Source organism: Aplysia californica, unplaced genomic scaffold (assembly GCF_000002075.1).
Source record: "Aplysia californica isolate F4 #8 unplaced genomic scaffold, AplCal3.0 scaffold00785, whole genome shotgun sequence".
NCBI lineage: Eukaryota > Metazoa > Mollusca > Gastropoda > Aplysiida > Aplysiidae > Aplysia > Aplysia californica.
Window position 1 is genome coordinate 107,069 of NW_004798055.1, and position 16,417 is coordinate 123,485.

The 16,417-nt window shown below is 40.3% G+C and overlaps 1 protein-coding gene across 2 annotated transcripts in view; it reads right to left on the reverse strand.

Moving 5' to 3' along the window:
• LOC101848616 overlaps positions 1-15,789 on the reverse strand; it is a 36,664-nt gene extending 20,875 nt beyond the window's left edge. For both annotated transcript variants that reach the window (XM_035972663.1, XM_005109509.2), the window contains exons 1-9: positions 15,702-15,789; positions 11,768-12,035; positions 10,330-11,095; positions 8,105-9,368; positions 6,643-7,365; positions 5,213-5,357; positions 3,246-3,367; positions 1,336-1,571; positions 272-503 (exon numbers count right to left, since the gene is read on the reverse strand). In XM_035972663.1, coding sequence (XP_035828556.1) covers positions 272-503; positions 1,336-1,571; positions 3,246-3,367; positions 5,213-5,357; positions 6,643-7,365; positions 8,105-9,368; positions 10,330-11,095; positions 11,768-12,015 — 3,736 coding nt within the window. In that variant the 5' untranslated portion in view covers positions 12,016-12,035; positions 15,702-15,789. The remainder of the gene's footprint in view (positions 1-271; positions 504-1,335; positions 1,572-3,245; positions 3,368-5,212; positions 5,358-6,642; positions 7,366-8,104; positions 9,369-10,329; positions 11,096-11,767; positions 12,036-15,701) is intronic.
• Positions 15,790-16,417: the final 628 nt, after the last annotated feature.

Sequence of the window (16,417 nt, forward strand, 5' to 3'; positions counted from 1 at the left end):
CCCCCCCACCCCGTTCCACAATACCAAAAGACAGGGAAGGAAAAAGTCATGCTTATGGAGAGGAGGGCATGACAAATGCATGCATTTGAGCACGTGTGCTGTAGTTCAAGGAGAAAATAACTTTCTAATTTTTACTTTCTTGTACACTATTGGCTGTGTTTTTGTTTGCAATTTTGACAAGTTTATTAACTAAAAGCAATCACTGTGCACAGTCAGCAACAAACAACTAAAACAACACATGACACTAATCTCATTATTCTACTGCCCGTACTTGAAGAGCTCCTGTGCTTGTCTCGCAGAACCTCGTACGTCGGGTGCTGCTCCAGCCACCTGTGCAGATTTTTCTGCGTTGGAGCCTTGCTGCCTGTCAGCGTTTTGCCCGTCTTGCGTTCTATCACGTCCACTGGATCTGATGATGACCAGATCTGGTTCTTGGATGAAGAAGATGAGGATGATGACGGCTTCTCGCTACTGTCCGACGATGACTTCTGTCTTTCCAGCATCTTTGGAGACATAAAACACCAGTGACTTCACCAGCAACCTTATCGCCAGCCAAGGGCTACCTTGTACTAAAACACATTCCTGCCTTTCCCTAACATGCAATATCACAGCTGCATTTTGAACAATTCTTGATAACAAAAGTGAAAGAGAAAAGAGGCTAAGAACTGTCGGTTGACCCTACCCTAATCACTATATCTAAAACACACTTGAAGCTTTTCCAAACAATGAACCACAACCAGACTCCAAATGGTCCTTGGTAAGATGAAAAGGACACAACAACAACAACAACAAAACACACTTGAAGCTTTTCCAAACAATGAACCACAACCAGACTCCAAATGGTCCTTGGTAAGATGAAAAGGACAAAAGAAAATAATAAAATCAAATACTTTACAATGAAAGTTCCATTACTTTGAAAAAAGAATTACATTTGAAACTGAAACAGGCATTTATTTTTGCTTGCTTGAGTAAAGCTGTTGAATGGATTATCACTTGATACTCAAATTGCCTGAAGTCAAATTAGGACTAAGGGTTCAACAAAATCATCAGTGTCCGACTCTTACTGTGTACTCGCCAAATTAGATAAAACACTTTATAAAATCTCAAAATATGTTATAAACCACCATTGTTACAATTGGTGATACTGCTATGTGTAAAAAGAACATATTACACCGAATTTTGAGCAATTCTGGAGGATAAAACAAAAGAAATTACACTTTTGGCACTTTTCTGAAAATCAATATTCACATTTATAAACGGTTAGATTCATGCATGGACTATATGTACTTATTGCTAAGACTTGCAGCAGCACAATTCATATTTCTCATCCATTACCTTTTTCCTCATCTGCTCCTCCCTGATAGATTTCAGAGAGTCCTGGGCATGGGCCATGATGCACTCATTACTACAGTACACCGACCCTGACCTTGGAGCCCTCTCACATTTACGGCCAACGCACTTCGGAGCAGGCTTTGGTTTGCTGGGAGCAGGTGGCACTAGAACCTTTTCCGTAGGTTTCGATACAGCAGGGGACGTGGCTTTCTCCTGAGCTGCAGGGCTCCCTTCTCCCTCTGAAAGAATTTTTGTTGTTGTTTTAGTAAGAGTTTTACAGCACTTGCAACACAATAAGGTCATAAATGTCCCGAAGATTTGAGGAGTTACAAGTGAGTAACAAACACAAAAAAGGAGGGGAGAAAAGGACGAAAGATGTTTGATAAAAAAAAAAGAGGAGCAAACCACACCAGAGCACCCACCAACCACCCGCAAAGAATTTTTAAATTGGAAGGACAATAGTAAAACTCTGTAAAAACAGTGGAAGGAGTAGACCAAAAGAACAGCCAAATTTTTATTTTTTTATTTAGTTTGTTGAGTTTTAGCAGACTTTTTATGGTGCTCGCAACTGCATAAGTCATATAAGCGCCAAGGGGTGGATGTCAACAGAAGAGTCCATACAGGGAATCAGGCTTACTCTGTTCACCTCTGTAACTTCAACAGCACAAAGTCTGCCTTGACTATCCAGGCACCCAAAAATAGTGGGTCACAAGAGAGTAACATACATACAAAAGAAGTAGAGGAAAATGACGATAGTAAGGATATTAGGAAAGAAAAAGCAGCAGTTCCTGTATGCAGTTCAGGCACAGTTATGAGGATGACATTGATGAATCAGCCCATTTACAATTCTACAGAGCATAAGAACATGTTAATGTCCCCCCTTTGGGAATGATAACCTAAAGACACTTCAGTCACTAGCACCGCCCCCCCGCCCCCCCACCCCCGGGAGTATGATTTAGTTAAAGTTTTACTGCACTTGCAACACAAATATGTCATGCAGGTGCCAAATTACAGGTGTCAATAAAGTAACATTAAAAGAAAAAAAAAAGGATGCAAGATATGGTCGATAGATGTTTGATAAGAAAGAAGGAACAAACCACACCCAGAGCACACTCCAACCACCTCCACAGCCACATTTTGCGGCTGACAAATTAAAACAAGAATGACAACACTAAAGCCCCTCCCCCCCCTCCTCCCCCTTACTTCCTAGCCGCCCTAAACCCAATAAACACCCCACCCTATAGCAAAAAATGAATCATCTAATAATCTAATAATTTCCAGAATTATCTTGAAATGTGGCACCCCAATTAAGCTTCTTCTGAAGACTGGAACCCAGGTAGAAGGCATGAAAAGGTTCTTTCCATAAACCAATTCAACTTTCACAACAGCAGATAGAATTTCCTCATGCCCTTCTATGATTGGTCAGATACTCTGTTCTAAGACAGTTAAACTGTTCACTGACCTCCCAAAGGTAACGATATTATTCCAATACCTTACAGTTGTCATGACCAAGATGGATTCACATAAAAAGAAGTTGCATGAGCAAGAAGAGATTTTCAAGCAGCCACCAAGTGGGTACTGTGCCTCTTGTGCACCTCTGGCAGTCAGTTTGCTAATGATATTGTAGGGCACAAATTTTAAACAGTTGCACTCAGACAGCAAGAGGCTGGCCGTGGGTGTCAGTAATAGAGGCTTGTGGTATAACAGGGAGCAGTTTAATGGAGTTTGACCGTATACAGCCATCAAGACTAATGAAAGAACACAAGCTCTCAACGCTTTACAAATACAAGTATCAACACATGAACAGTCCATTGTGTTCCGACTAAAAATCTAAACAAAAAATCTAAACAAAACTCTTTAATTTAAAAACAGAAATGACTTGAACCGACTTTTGATATTTAGTACCAACTTACTCAGACATATGGGGCAGACATAATCCTCTTCATTCTCCTCCATCTCCTTCCCCCGTGCCCTTGTGATGCCCACACATGTGCCGTGATACCACTCCTCGCACTTGTCACAGCAGATCATGAATCTGCGCAAGCCACAGAAGGAAAAAAATTTGTTCAAAGAACAATTATCTATCAGAATAATTCATGATCATAGAGAAAGATTTTTTTAAACCCTCCCCCCTACCCCCTAAAAACAACAAAAACCCAAGACATAGATGACATTACATTGCAAACAGAGGTGCCAACTGAACTTTCTGACCAAATGAAAATGAGACTTAGAATTTATAGAGTGTTTTGTCAATACATCTTGAATCAATCTTCCTTCATAAAAAGTGCAATATGGTATGCACACAAAGATATAACTCTTTGTCTACGACAAGCCGCTCCCGGTGAACCGCTGTGGCGTGAGCGCATTCTTTTACGACGACTTCGACATCAAATTACTTTTTGGCAATTGCTGAAAACAGGTCTCATATACCGAAAGTTCATTCATTAGATGAAGAACTATCGAAATAGGTTAGCTAGTGTTGATTTAATGACCCAATTAAAGTCATTTTTAGATTTAGCCCCAAAAAGGGCCCCAGCGTAGTGGGTTTACCCCCCCCTCGGAGATAAAGAGTTAAAATATGGATAGGCTGGGCAAAATCCAAACATTTAAACCCACATTTCCAGATTTATCCAGAAAACCTTCATCTCTAAACAGTAACAAAATTTTTAATTTTACTTTATTTCCCTTAGGACAAAGACAGAAGACACCACAAAATTAACTGAATCTTATTGTTAATATTGTATAAAGATTATCATCTTGGTCTCCTCATCACTGCAGATTGATTAAACATTACAAGCTGAAAAGACTTAACTCTTTGAAGACATGTCATCCGCTGACAGGGAAACCTACCGTTGTCGTCAGGTCAGAGGAAAATACGCTGACGATTTCAATGTGTTTATTTGCTAAACTAGAGGTCTAATGTGGACAAACCCTATATCATTGGAAAGCTTGTCCAAAACCCTATAATTTGGTTGATTTCCTTTATTTGCTTTCGAATTAGGATAGCTTTGCATGGCGTTTGTTTTAGGTCCATTCTTTCTCACAAAATGGCGAGCTCCAGGCAACGTGGTTTAATGCGGACTGAAGAAAGCTTAGGAGTTGTTTATGGATGATGGCAGTGATGAGGAGTTGGATTTGAGTTAGAACAAGAAAGTTCAGATGATAGTGTTGATGAATCTGTACCATTGGTAGGAAGATCTAGAGCTACCCAACCCCCAAGTCTCATCTTGTCAAAGTTGTTTTTCTTTTGAGGGCAACTATAGTGATCTTGCAGCCTTGGTCAAGGTCAGACTGGTATTGTGAATGTATGATTGCTTGGTATTAGAGAAAAATACAGAAATTGTACTTTTTAGAGGTATAAGTGCGATTTTTGTACTGTTGATAGGAAAAAAATGGGGACCTGGTAAAAAAGGGCAAAGAAGGTGCGTCACAGGGTATCGAAAAACGGAAAGTGGGCGTGTTTTCAAAGAGTTAATGAGGAAACAAATATAAATGACTTCAAAAATATTCCTTAAAATCAAACAAAAACAAAACAAACAACAAAAAACATGCTCTGAAGAGGTAAAGTAACTGTTAAACCTCAACATGAACGATGACAATAAAGCATTCTCATTAACAAAAGATTTCTTTTTGGCGTCTGTGGAGTATTGGTTAGGTGCTTTGCTGACACTTGCAGAAGACCTGAGTTCAATTCCTGTGACAGGAGATTTTTTATCGAGTATCTCATTCTTTCTGCTAGGGCATTGCATCCCTCTCAACCTGGATTGTCCCTAACAGCGACAGTTGAAGCCCAACTCCTAAATTGTTTCCTCCATGGGGCGTAAAAATACCTAAATTACATTCATTTTTTTAATAATAAAAATTCAGAGATTTTTTTCACCTGTTGTTGTGAGGCTTTTGGCAAATGCAGTACAGAGTGTCCGGATCATTTGGCTCCCAGTCAAAATCATTCTCATCATCCTCAAAGGCAACGTCTTCTTCGTCACTGTCTCCATCCTCCTCTTGTTTGCCATCTTTCTTGCTTCCTGGAAAGACATAAGAGATTTCAAAATCAGTACTCTGACTTGGGACAGTACATGAAGATATAGAAATGAATGGAAAAAAATATGAAAAAACTTTGAAGGAACATCCAATTATTCTCATGTCATCTTCTGAGAATGCACATTCAAGCACTGAAAAAGAAGCAAGTGAAACAAACAAAATGAAAAAGAGGGGACATCAATTTTTTAACTTAAACGTGCATTGACTGCTCAGTGTAAAACTCCATCATAAGTCACTCTTTTCAAAAAGATTGATGGCAGAGTCTTATTATACTAAGTAGTCGATATATATTATATATGTATAAATAAAAACACCAATCAAAGCTCCACAGGCACAGTCAAGCAACAAGAACATTATGTGTACTGTTGTGTGTCCTTCAGCACGATTTGTTAACCTTAGCAGAAAATATGACAAATATGGTTTCAGTTCGTGATGTTTACACTACTGACTGTGATGCAAGTCAGTGCAGAAAAAATTTCCCCAAAGCCGGTCTATACAGTAACATTATTTTTACATACCACTAAGATGAAGACAAGCATTACAGCTGAAGCTGAATTGCAAGAGGTAAAAGATGTTAGTTAGAGCCAAACTTGACAAGCCACCACAAGTCATACTTTTCAACCCTCTACACTTCTACCCCTTGATTTTCACAACTCAGGGGACGATGACTTTCAAGTGACATCTAATTTACGCTAAATTGTCCAAATATTGCAAATACACCAGCGTATCTCCGAGTCGTTTACGATAAATAAGCAGTGTAGGACTGATGGAAACATAATTCTTTTTAAAATTGTATGCAATTCAGATCAGCATTTTTCAATAAGTTAAACAAATAAGAGGGCCTCGATTTTATTGGAGTGCTATAGCTGTCTATATCAAACACTAAAAAAAACTACGATTTTATTGGAGTGCTATAGCTGTCTATATCAAACACTAAAAAAACTACGATTTTATTGGAGTGCTATAGCTGTCTATATCAAACACTAAAAAAACTACGATTTTATTGGAGTGCTATAGCTGTCTAAATCAAACACTAAAAAAACTATTCCCCCCCCCCCAAAAGAAATTCATCATCATCCTTTCTTACTCTCTGAAGTTGGCAACCTACAAGAGCTCTCCATCTTCTTCTAGCCTGGGCTCAACCTCTGTCCAGCTGTATCACATCCTTTTAAAGTTTGAATATAAATCCCTCCTCAAAGTACTTTTAGGCCTTCCAACGCAGGAATTACAAGGAATGAACTAAAAAAATAAAGAAAACCATTTACTCACTTTTGTCCTTGGCTTTTGCTGTTCCTGCATCAGTGGAATTACTTCTTTTCTCTGCACCCGACTTCTGAGAATCTGAGCTCGACTTCCGCCTTTCCAACCGTTTGCTCCCATCTTTGTGCTTTTTCTTTGAAGAATCTTTGTCCTCTTTGCTGCTTTTCTCCGTTTTCCCAATATGTTGTTTCTCTCCAGACGAGACAGTGACAGAATCTGCCACAGTTTTTACCACAACAGGTGCAGCTGTCTCTTCCTCATTGTTTACTTCTTGAACCGCCGAAACTTCTTGTGATGCAGCAACGGGCAAGCGGCCCACCTCCACCTGACCCACGATGAGAAATTCCGTCCCACTCTCCTTCAGCTCAGAGTCTAGACTCTCCAAGATAGACGGTCGTTCTTGGGAAGTGGAAACAACCTCCTTTTTGGTTACCATCTGCTGCAGCTCCTGCATGTTCTCCGGCCACGTCTCCGTGAAATTCTCTGCGGAGGTCACTTCCTCCGTCTCCTCCAAGATCTGGTCAGGCAGGTTGACGTCCATGATGACCGATCCGCCCCCGTGCGAGACGCTCTCTATGTCCTCTTTCACGTGAACCTCGGAGGATCGGACCGTGCCTTGCGTCTTCTGTCCCTCTGACTCGCCCGTTCCCACAGGGGATGAGGGTTTGGAATACTGATGCTCCATCAATACCGGGTGCCAAGACTGACTCTTGCATGGAGATGAACTTGTACCTATGAGAAAAAAACTGTATAGGTTTAACGTCCTTTCAGCACGATATTATTATGGTTATTTAAAAGGCGGGACGTCCGAATTTAACATCTATCTCTGATAGAACCAAGTCGAATGGACGGGGAGCCTTAAAACCTACCCAAAACAACCAAAGTTCAGAATGCTTTGTTGGGGATTTATATCAGGGCCCTCCTCTAAATTGTCCAGCATGATACCAATTGAATATATGAGTTAATGGCGCACCCTTTGACAAACATGAACACAGCACAGCGTAAATGTTTTACATGGCCATAATAGGAGACTGGCAGCTTCCACCCTGCTTATCTGGGCCCACCTAGGCTGACAAGAACAAAGCAAGCTAGCAAACATGGAAATGCTTGATAAGAAAAATCTTCTCCCCCCCCCTAAAGTGATCTTTTATTCTATCGAACTTGCATAGGAGGGGTGTTTAAATTTCCTTTGAAATAAAGCCACTGCACAATACAGAAAAAAATGACAATATTCACATCAATACCAGCAAAAGTAGGTTGTTTGTGTGTGGGTTTTTTTGGTGGTTAATTTTTTATTTTTTTAATATTTTTTTTTTTTTGGAGGGGGGGGAAGTTCACACACATTTCCTGCTAAAACAATTTATAAAACAACGTGAATTCACTCATGTGAGACTGCAACCTGAGCAAAATTTATGAACCCTTGACTAAACCCAGAATTTGCAGACAAAGAACCAAAATAATCACCACCTACCCTGGGATTCTTGTGCCTTCTGCTCTTCCTCTTTCTTCTCTTCCTCTTTCTTCTCTTCCTCTTTCTTCTCCTCCTCTTTCTTTTGGTTGTCCCGAACAATCAACCCATCTGGCTTGAACAAATCGTTCATGGTCATGTCGACTGGAACATCATGGTCTGCCTTGTGGTGCTTGTGCTTCGCAGGTTTCCCGGGAGGCAGCAATGGCGGTGGACCCTCCTCACCGTTTCCATCTTTCTTTCCTCCGTCTCCTTTATCGTTATCAACCGAACTGACCCGCCGCTTATGCGAGCCACTCTCAGACTTTTTCCCACCTTCCGAAGACTTCCTGCGTTCACTTTGAGAATGGCTCCGATCCCTCGACTTCCCTTGATCACTTGACTTTCTCCTTTCTCCATCCTGAGCTTTCTTCTTCGCTGTGTCACCCACTTGTTTCTCAGGTTGCTTTGAATCTACTTTCTCTTTTCCCGCAGATTTGACCGTAATGTTCTTTTTTCCAAAAGGCTGGTGGCTTTTCTTCTTTACAATCATTCCCCTTTTCAATAAGTCATCAACACCTTTGGATGGGATTTTTTTAGCATCTTGAATAGATTTCTTTTGATTGTCTTTTGACTTTTCCTTGGGTTTTTCTGAAGTCCCCACTACTTTCTTCACCTGATCTGGACGTTTCTTCACCAGAATTTTCTTAACTACCCCATCTGGTCCAATAACTTTCTTCTGTACATAATCTGATGTGCTCATCACAACCACTTTTTTCTTCTTCAATTCACCTTTAATGTCTTTCTGTGCCGATTTTGCAATACCAGATTTCATTTTCACAGCAGAATCTTTAGATACTGCACTACTTTTGTTAACAACTTTTGTCTTATTTTTCTCTGAAGAATGACTAGACAAGCTTTTCACTTTACTCACACCTGAGTTTACATCTCCCACATGAGCACCCTTCTCTTGTTTAGGTTTTGTGACAAGCTTCTTCTCTGGCTTTACACTTTCCTTTTTAACACTTTGCTGACTGTCAGCAGACTTGGCATTCGTGGAGTTTTCCTTCTTTACTCCACTTTCTATTTTCACTTTCTTCTTTGAATCTCCTTCTTTTTCTGTCTCAGTCTTTATGGGAGATATAGATTCCTCTTCCATTTTCAACGCAGAGGGGTCAGGCTTTTTCAAAAACCCTGCCTTCGCAAGAATCTCAGCAGCAGTTCGTTTGATAAGCCCTGCATCAGGGGATGGAGGTCGTTTTCCTGCTCCTGCCTTTTTCGCCGACGTCTGGCAGAAAAATTGGGGGGAAAAAACAACAACACATTATACAGCTTCAGAGTAAAAGAAAAGTAAAATGCTTTTGTATACACTTATTCCTGTTCAAACAACCACTTGTCCAAGATAATCCCCTGTACAAACCATCACTTCCCATTTCCCCTTTAGTGTCTTTTGATATATATTACGCCATTGTCCAAAAGACCTCCTTGACCATGGGTGACAGTCTTGGAAAGGTTCAACTGTATTTAAAATTATAATTACAAGGACTCCCAAACATAGGTAGGTTAGAACCATTGAGTAAAAAACAAGAAAGCAAATGCAGAACTTCTTCATTACTGATCATTATTTTTATGTCGACTTGCACTGAACATGTCTGTTGTAGTAACAAAATTACAACTTAAAAACAACAAAAATTTGGAAAAAATTTCAAATCAACTCTCATGGCTTGGATTTCAACTGAAACATCTGTTTGAAAAGATATAGTCTATTCCTTCTTATAGCTTCCTTGTCTCGTGAGCTGTGTTTATCTGATAACCAAAGGACTTCCCCATAGATAAACATAATGCCAAATTTACTTCGAATTTCTTTTTTATACACTGTGGAGGCATTTTAAATGCACCCTCAGTTAAACATTTCTTCACTGCCTTAAAGTAAAAATATTTACATTCATCTCATAGTAAAAAATGTACATGCAAGAGAGTGATTGCACACGCAGATGTCTTAATTTACAGTAGTATGCGAGGATAAGATAGCATCTCCTAAGTGCTCCCCCTCACCCCCCAAGCTTTCCCCCAAAATCTGTCCATGACCAGTCTGCTCATTCTATAAAGATTCTACTTCTCTTTTTCGATCAACTACTCCATCACAAAAAAAAAAAAGTATTTGTGAACATACACGTCAGCGATACTGTAATTGAAAAAACACCACTGTGAACATGATTTTGAAAGCAGTGGAATGGCAGAAAACTTACAGCAAGTTTTTTGTCTCCAGCATTTGTCTGGCCCCCACCTCCAGCACCGCCCTTGATCTTCTGAATCGACTTCAGAACTTTCTTCGGACTAGGAGAGGAGTCAGAATCAGTCTCTTTCAGCTTCTTCATTAGATTTTTGGCCACTGGTGACACAGGCGTGGGAGCTGAGGTCGGCTTTTCTTGGGCTATCTGCGCCTTGAGCTTGGAGATCGGTGTGTCCTCATCTTCATCCGATGTGTCTTCCTCCTCCTCTGCATTCTCTCTCACTTTACTCGCCTTGGACTTTTTGCTTTTTACCACTGCCTTTGGGGTGACTTTCTTCCTCTTTTTGGCTGGTTTGGGTTTAGGGGAAGTTTCCTCTTCACTGTCATCTTCTTCACTATCCTCATTCTCCTCTTCCATTTTTTGCACCTTTTTCTTTGCTTTCCCCTTGTTTCCTTTAGGAGGAGTTTTTTTAGCAGCTACTTTGGGTTTTACTTTCACACCTGGCTTTGCCTTTTTGGGCTTCGACACTTCTTCCTCTTCCTCTTCTTCTTCTTCCTCATCTCCTTCTTCTTCTTCTTCTTCCTCCTCATCCTGCTCCTGCTTTGCTTTCCTCCCCTTTGGCTGTTTTCGCACTGCAACCTTTCTCTTCATTGGCTTCTTTTTGTCTGTATCCTCCTCCTCCTCATTTTCATCCCCTTCTCCTCCAGTTGGCTCCTCTTTGGTCTCAGCTTTTCCCTGTTTCTTTCCCTTGGCCGCTGCTGCTGTAGAAACTGCCAATGCTCTGTGGGAGATTGTTTTTTTTTTACATTAAAAAACGGCAGACCTCTTCATGAAATTTTAAAATGACAGAAGAGCAAGTCTGTAAGAGATAATGCAATAAATCCTCAAAAACGTAAGACCTTGACCTACATACATTCATCTAACCACAATGATCAGAGAAAACATTTCAATATCACATAACTTCAGGAGAACAAACCATTTCCAACCTTTAATCCTCATTATCAAAAGAAGTTTAAAAAATAGAAATCCTGGTCTTAGTTACTGAACTTGCATTTGATATGATATTTTCTTACAACCATATTCAACTTCAAAATCCTTGTATGTTATCAATCAGTTTACTCTAAAAAAATACATGAAGGCTGAATCAAGTTTCATTCAACTCACTACGTTATTTTAACAACTTCAAAAGCACCTTTACTGAAAAAAAAAACCCTCTACTTTTTCTCAATGACGAATTCTACACATTCATAATATGGACAGCTGTTAATTTTTTCCCCTTCACTACTTATTGGAAACCAAGACCCCCAACCCCTGAAAAAAATAAATGTAGAAAAGTCTTTACGGACAGAAGTTGGCTCAGAACAAACCAATACATAGAAAATCTCATTGTATGATGATAAAACATTCACATCATAGAAAACTTGCCAACATTCATGAGTTTAATGACTTTTACCTTGCCCTGTCTGACAAATCTTCATCTTTAATCTCCTTCTTTCTGCCTGTTGGGGTGTAATACTCAAAGTCGCTGCTAAAAGTGCTCTGTTTCTTTCTCGAGGATCTCCTTGACGGAGTTATCTCTTGCGTTGGGGCTGCGGTTGAGGTGGGGGCTGGAGTTCCATCCTGCAGCTTGGTCTCTGTATCGTTTCCTTCTCCCCCGGCCTCAGTTGTCACTGGCAAGTCAACTGCTTGTTGAGAAGCCATGTCTGGTGAAGATTTCTGCTCTGTGTAATCAGAAGAAAACATTTATATATTAAAAACAGATATTGTGTACACACTAAGCCGACAACATTTCAAACTCAATTGAGTTTAGGTTTAGAATTAAACAAGGGAAAAAGTTGTGGCAGTTGTCAATATCCAAAAGACTGAAAATGATAAAGATGGCCGATACTCTTCATAACCATTACCCATCCATACCTAACCCTGACAATAACCAGAACTCATTTGTGTCACAACACAGTGAAATCACGTGCTTGTCAATTTTTGAGGCACATCAGTAAATGGTTTTATCTTATTTAAGCTTGTTCCCTTGCCTTGCTTTTCATGAAAGATAAAAATGTTTAGAGGATATTCAATTGATATATGGCATGTTCATTCGCACTTGTTATTCGTGTGTTCTCAGGTACCTATGTTATTCGTGTGTTCATAGGTATGTCAATATATGTACATTGCCTCCCAGTTTTCATCAGTGTCAGAATCTTATTATTTCAATCTAATCTTCGAGACCCATTTCTCGCAAACCTAGAATCTAAAATTCTGATTTATTTTACTAAGTGACTATTTCTCCGAACGCTCAGGAAAATAAACTTGACCTTTATTTCTCTGAACAGTCTCTGTACTCTAGATTTTTTGGTTATTTGCGAGATTTAGGTGTCACCTTTTATTCATTCTGCGAGGACTGGGAAGAAGCATTTTTTGCATTGAATTCAATTTCTAAAGCTAGAGATTTTTTAAATGTCTGAATCAGAAACTTTAATTGTGGTAGTGGCGACATTCGCGGATTAAACTTCATTTCAAAATGCCTTCAAAAGGTACTGCGAGAAAACAAGACTGTTCAACTTTGGCAGTACCATAACCTATTTAAAATTTAGTCACCCCTAAAACAAAAACTAAAATCCTTCAAGTAACAAGAAAAGCAATCCCTCCACGCCCCCCCCCCCCCCTACCTTATATACACACACACACATTCACATGTACACACACACACAGCGTGTAGGCCACTCCATTCACAAATAACCAACAAATCTCGAGTACGGAAACCGTTCGGAGAAAAAGAGTTCTACATAAAAATGTATTTTCCCGAGCCTTCGGAGAAAAAGAGTTCTAAATAAAAGTTTATTTTCCCCGAGCCTTTCGAGAAAAAGAGTCGGCCTTTATTTTAACTACCAAGAGATGCACTTGTTACTTGTTGTTTTTATCAAAATTACCAATTGACACCGTTCAGATGTTTTTGCTGCACTGTCACAAACACATGCGACTGCACGCAGGGCGTAAACCGGGCAACAATTGGCTGAACCTGTCACCCATCAATACAAAAGGCCTAGGGCAGGGTACTCTTGGCGCTCTCGACGACATGACACCTCCCTGTCACTCTCACCACCCCCTCTCTCTCTCTCTCTTTTTCCCAAGGTAGGGTAACAAAATAAAAAGTCCCCAATTTGTAACATGTATTACTAAACTACATTACTAGATCTAGATTCTTCTTGTTCTATTTCTTCTTCTTCTTTTTGTTCTCCTCCTCCCCTAATTCTTCCTACTCCTCCTCCTCATCTCCCTGCTTCTTCTTCTTCTTCTTCTTCTCCTCCTCCCTCCCTCCTCCTCCTCCTTGTTTCTTCTTCTTCATGCTCCTCCTCCTCCTTCTTCATCTCCTCCTCCTCCTCCTCCTCATTCTTCTTCTTCTCCTCCACCTACACCTCGGATCCTCCTCTTTCTCCTCCTTCTTCCTTCATAAGCACTCAACACACTGTGAAAAGACGGTCAAAGGCGTGAGACCGAAACCAGGAATTCCCAGAGTACCAACAGGTTCAGCTAATCGTAGCCCGTTTACGCCCTGCGGATAGTCGCATGTGTCACAGACACTAGATCTAGTCTATCCACAATTTTCTCTCACTCTCATCATCATGCTTCCAGTTCCATTTTGCTAAGGCCTACTGTAACTTATAATTTTTTTTTCGATTCTAAATTGTCTTACAATAATGGCTACCTCTATTCTCACCCGGGGTGAGAATAGCGCAGGCGAGTCTTTTGGCTATTCTCACCCGGTGTGCGTTCACCGTTAGAGCCTATATCTAGACCAACCAATTTTGCATTCACCCTGAACCACAGAATTCTACACTGTGATAACAGAAAAATGGTAGAATTCTGTGCTGTGAACAAATGTTCCATAACTACTGTAGCCTAAAAAGCGTACAATTTTGTCTGTGGGCAGTGGAGAGAGAGAGAGAAAGAGAGAGAGAGAAAGAGAGAGAGAGAAAGAGAGAGAGAGAAGAGTAGCGCGAGAACTTCCGAGCAAAACAAAATGGCGACCCCCGTAGTTCGGCTCGATACGAAAAGTTAAATAGCCACATCATCTTTGTTGACGACCAAATTAGGCCTAATTTACTTAAATTTTGTGTTTTAACATCATTTTATTTTTTAACTTTGTTTTGGTCAATTTGATCGTCCACACTGATAGACAGTGGTGTTCAGAAAGAGAGAGAGAAGAGGGGAGGAGTACATCTTGCGAGAACTTCCGGGCAAAACAAAATGGCGACCCTCGTAGTTCAACTCGATTCGAAAAGTGAAATAGCTAGACTACTAGATAGATCTAGACTATAGAACTATTTGTGCTATGAAAGTGGCTATTCTCACCCGCCCGGAAGTTCTCGCAAGACCTACTCCTCCCCTCTTCTCTCTCTCTCTGTCTCTTTCTGAATACTGTCTATCGGTGTGGACGATCAAATTGACCAAAACAAAGTTAAAAAATGATGTTAAAACACAAAAGTAAATTAATTTGGTTGTCTACATAGATGCTACGGCTATTTAACTTTTCGAATCGAGCCGAACTACGCAGGTCGCCATTTTGTTTTGTTCTCTCTCTTTCTCTCTCTCACTCTCTCTCTCCACTGCCCACAGACAAAATTGTACGCTTTTAGTAGGCTACAAGTACAGTTGTAATTGTAATGGAACGTTTGTTCACAGCACAGAATTCTACAATTTTTCTGTTATCACAGTGTAGAATTCTGTGGGTGAACGCAAAATTTGTTGGCCTAGATCTAAGCTATAACGGTGAACACGCACCGGGTGAGAATAGCCAAAAGACTCGCCTGCACTATTCTCACACGGGGTGAGAATAGAAGTGGCCTTGTGCTATAACGTAATTTTTTCTTTGCTTTTATCCATTTGATCATCCACACCGATAGAAAGTATTCCGAAATTAGGAAAAACAGGTCTTGTTTCACACCGGGTGAGAATAGCCAATGGTGGCAAGTCTAGCCCCGGGTGAGAGGTCCATCTTATTTTTATTCTCATTCTGATGATTCTCACCCTGGGTGAGGATGATAGCCACTAATAATGCAACACGACTTGCAAGTACTCAGACTCATGGATACTTGAGAGAGCATGAGGCATGCTACAAATGGACTACGATTGTAGAACGCAACCAATTTCATCATCCACGGAAAATGAAGTGACATCGACTGCTGGTCTGCTGCAGAGTATCATCGTTACAAAGAGTGTAGTATTGCGTCTGATTTTGACTTGATGAGAGAAGGAAGAGTGCTAAAATCGTTTCCAAAGCGCTAATAATGCACCACTGTTTGCACATAAACACCATATGGAAAAACTCTTTAACAAAAATACCGATTGCCAAACCGACAGCGGTTTAAATGGCAACAAAATTAACTGTATACCTGAGTTTATAATTTAGTTCAAAACTTTCCACTTCATGTTCACTGGAACTTCCACCATGTTTGTTATATGTTGTCACGTGATCAAAATGCTGATTAGCATCGCTGTCTCGAAAATCTAACGAAACAATTTTCTACAAAATTAATAATTCTCGTGATTTCAATTTTTTAAAAATATATTATATATATATATATATATATATATATATATATATATATATATATATATATATATATATATATATATGTGTGTGTGTGTGTGTGTGTGTGTGTGTGTGTGTGTGTGTGTGTGTGTGTGTGTGTGTGTGTGTAATGAAAATACCCCACCCTCAGTTTCTATGAATAAAAAGGTACGGGGGCTCTCGTGGCCTAGAGGTTAAGGTGTTGGCCTCTCATTCAAAGGTCCCGGGTTCGGTTCCGGGTAGCGACCAAAAAATTTTCTTCTCTAAAATCGTCTCCTTTCACAATGTTCTGTTGTCTGCTTTCACCCCCTCACCTCCTTTGCCCTCTCCTCTGGGCTCCTGACTCTTTCTGCAGCCTTTCTACTGCTACTCCTTGGTTCCTCCTAACTGCTCTCTGGTAGGAAAGATCTACACCTAGCCTTCTCGGACAAGGGCGAAAAATCTCGGAGGGCCCGTGTGCAAGTTGCGCACGTTAAAGATCCTTTGGTGGTCTAAAATCGATAAAAGAGTAGGCTTCGGTGTAGTAGTACACCCGGG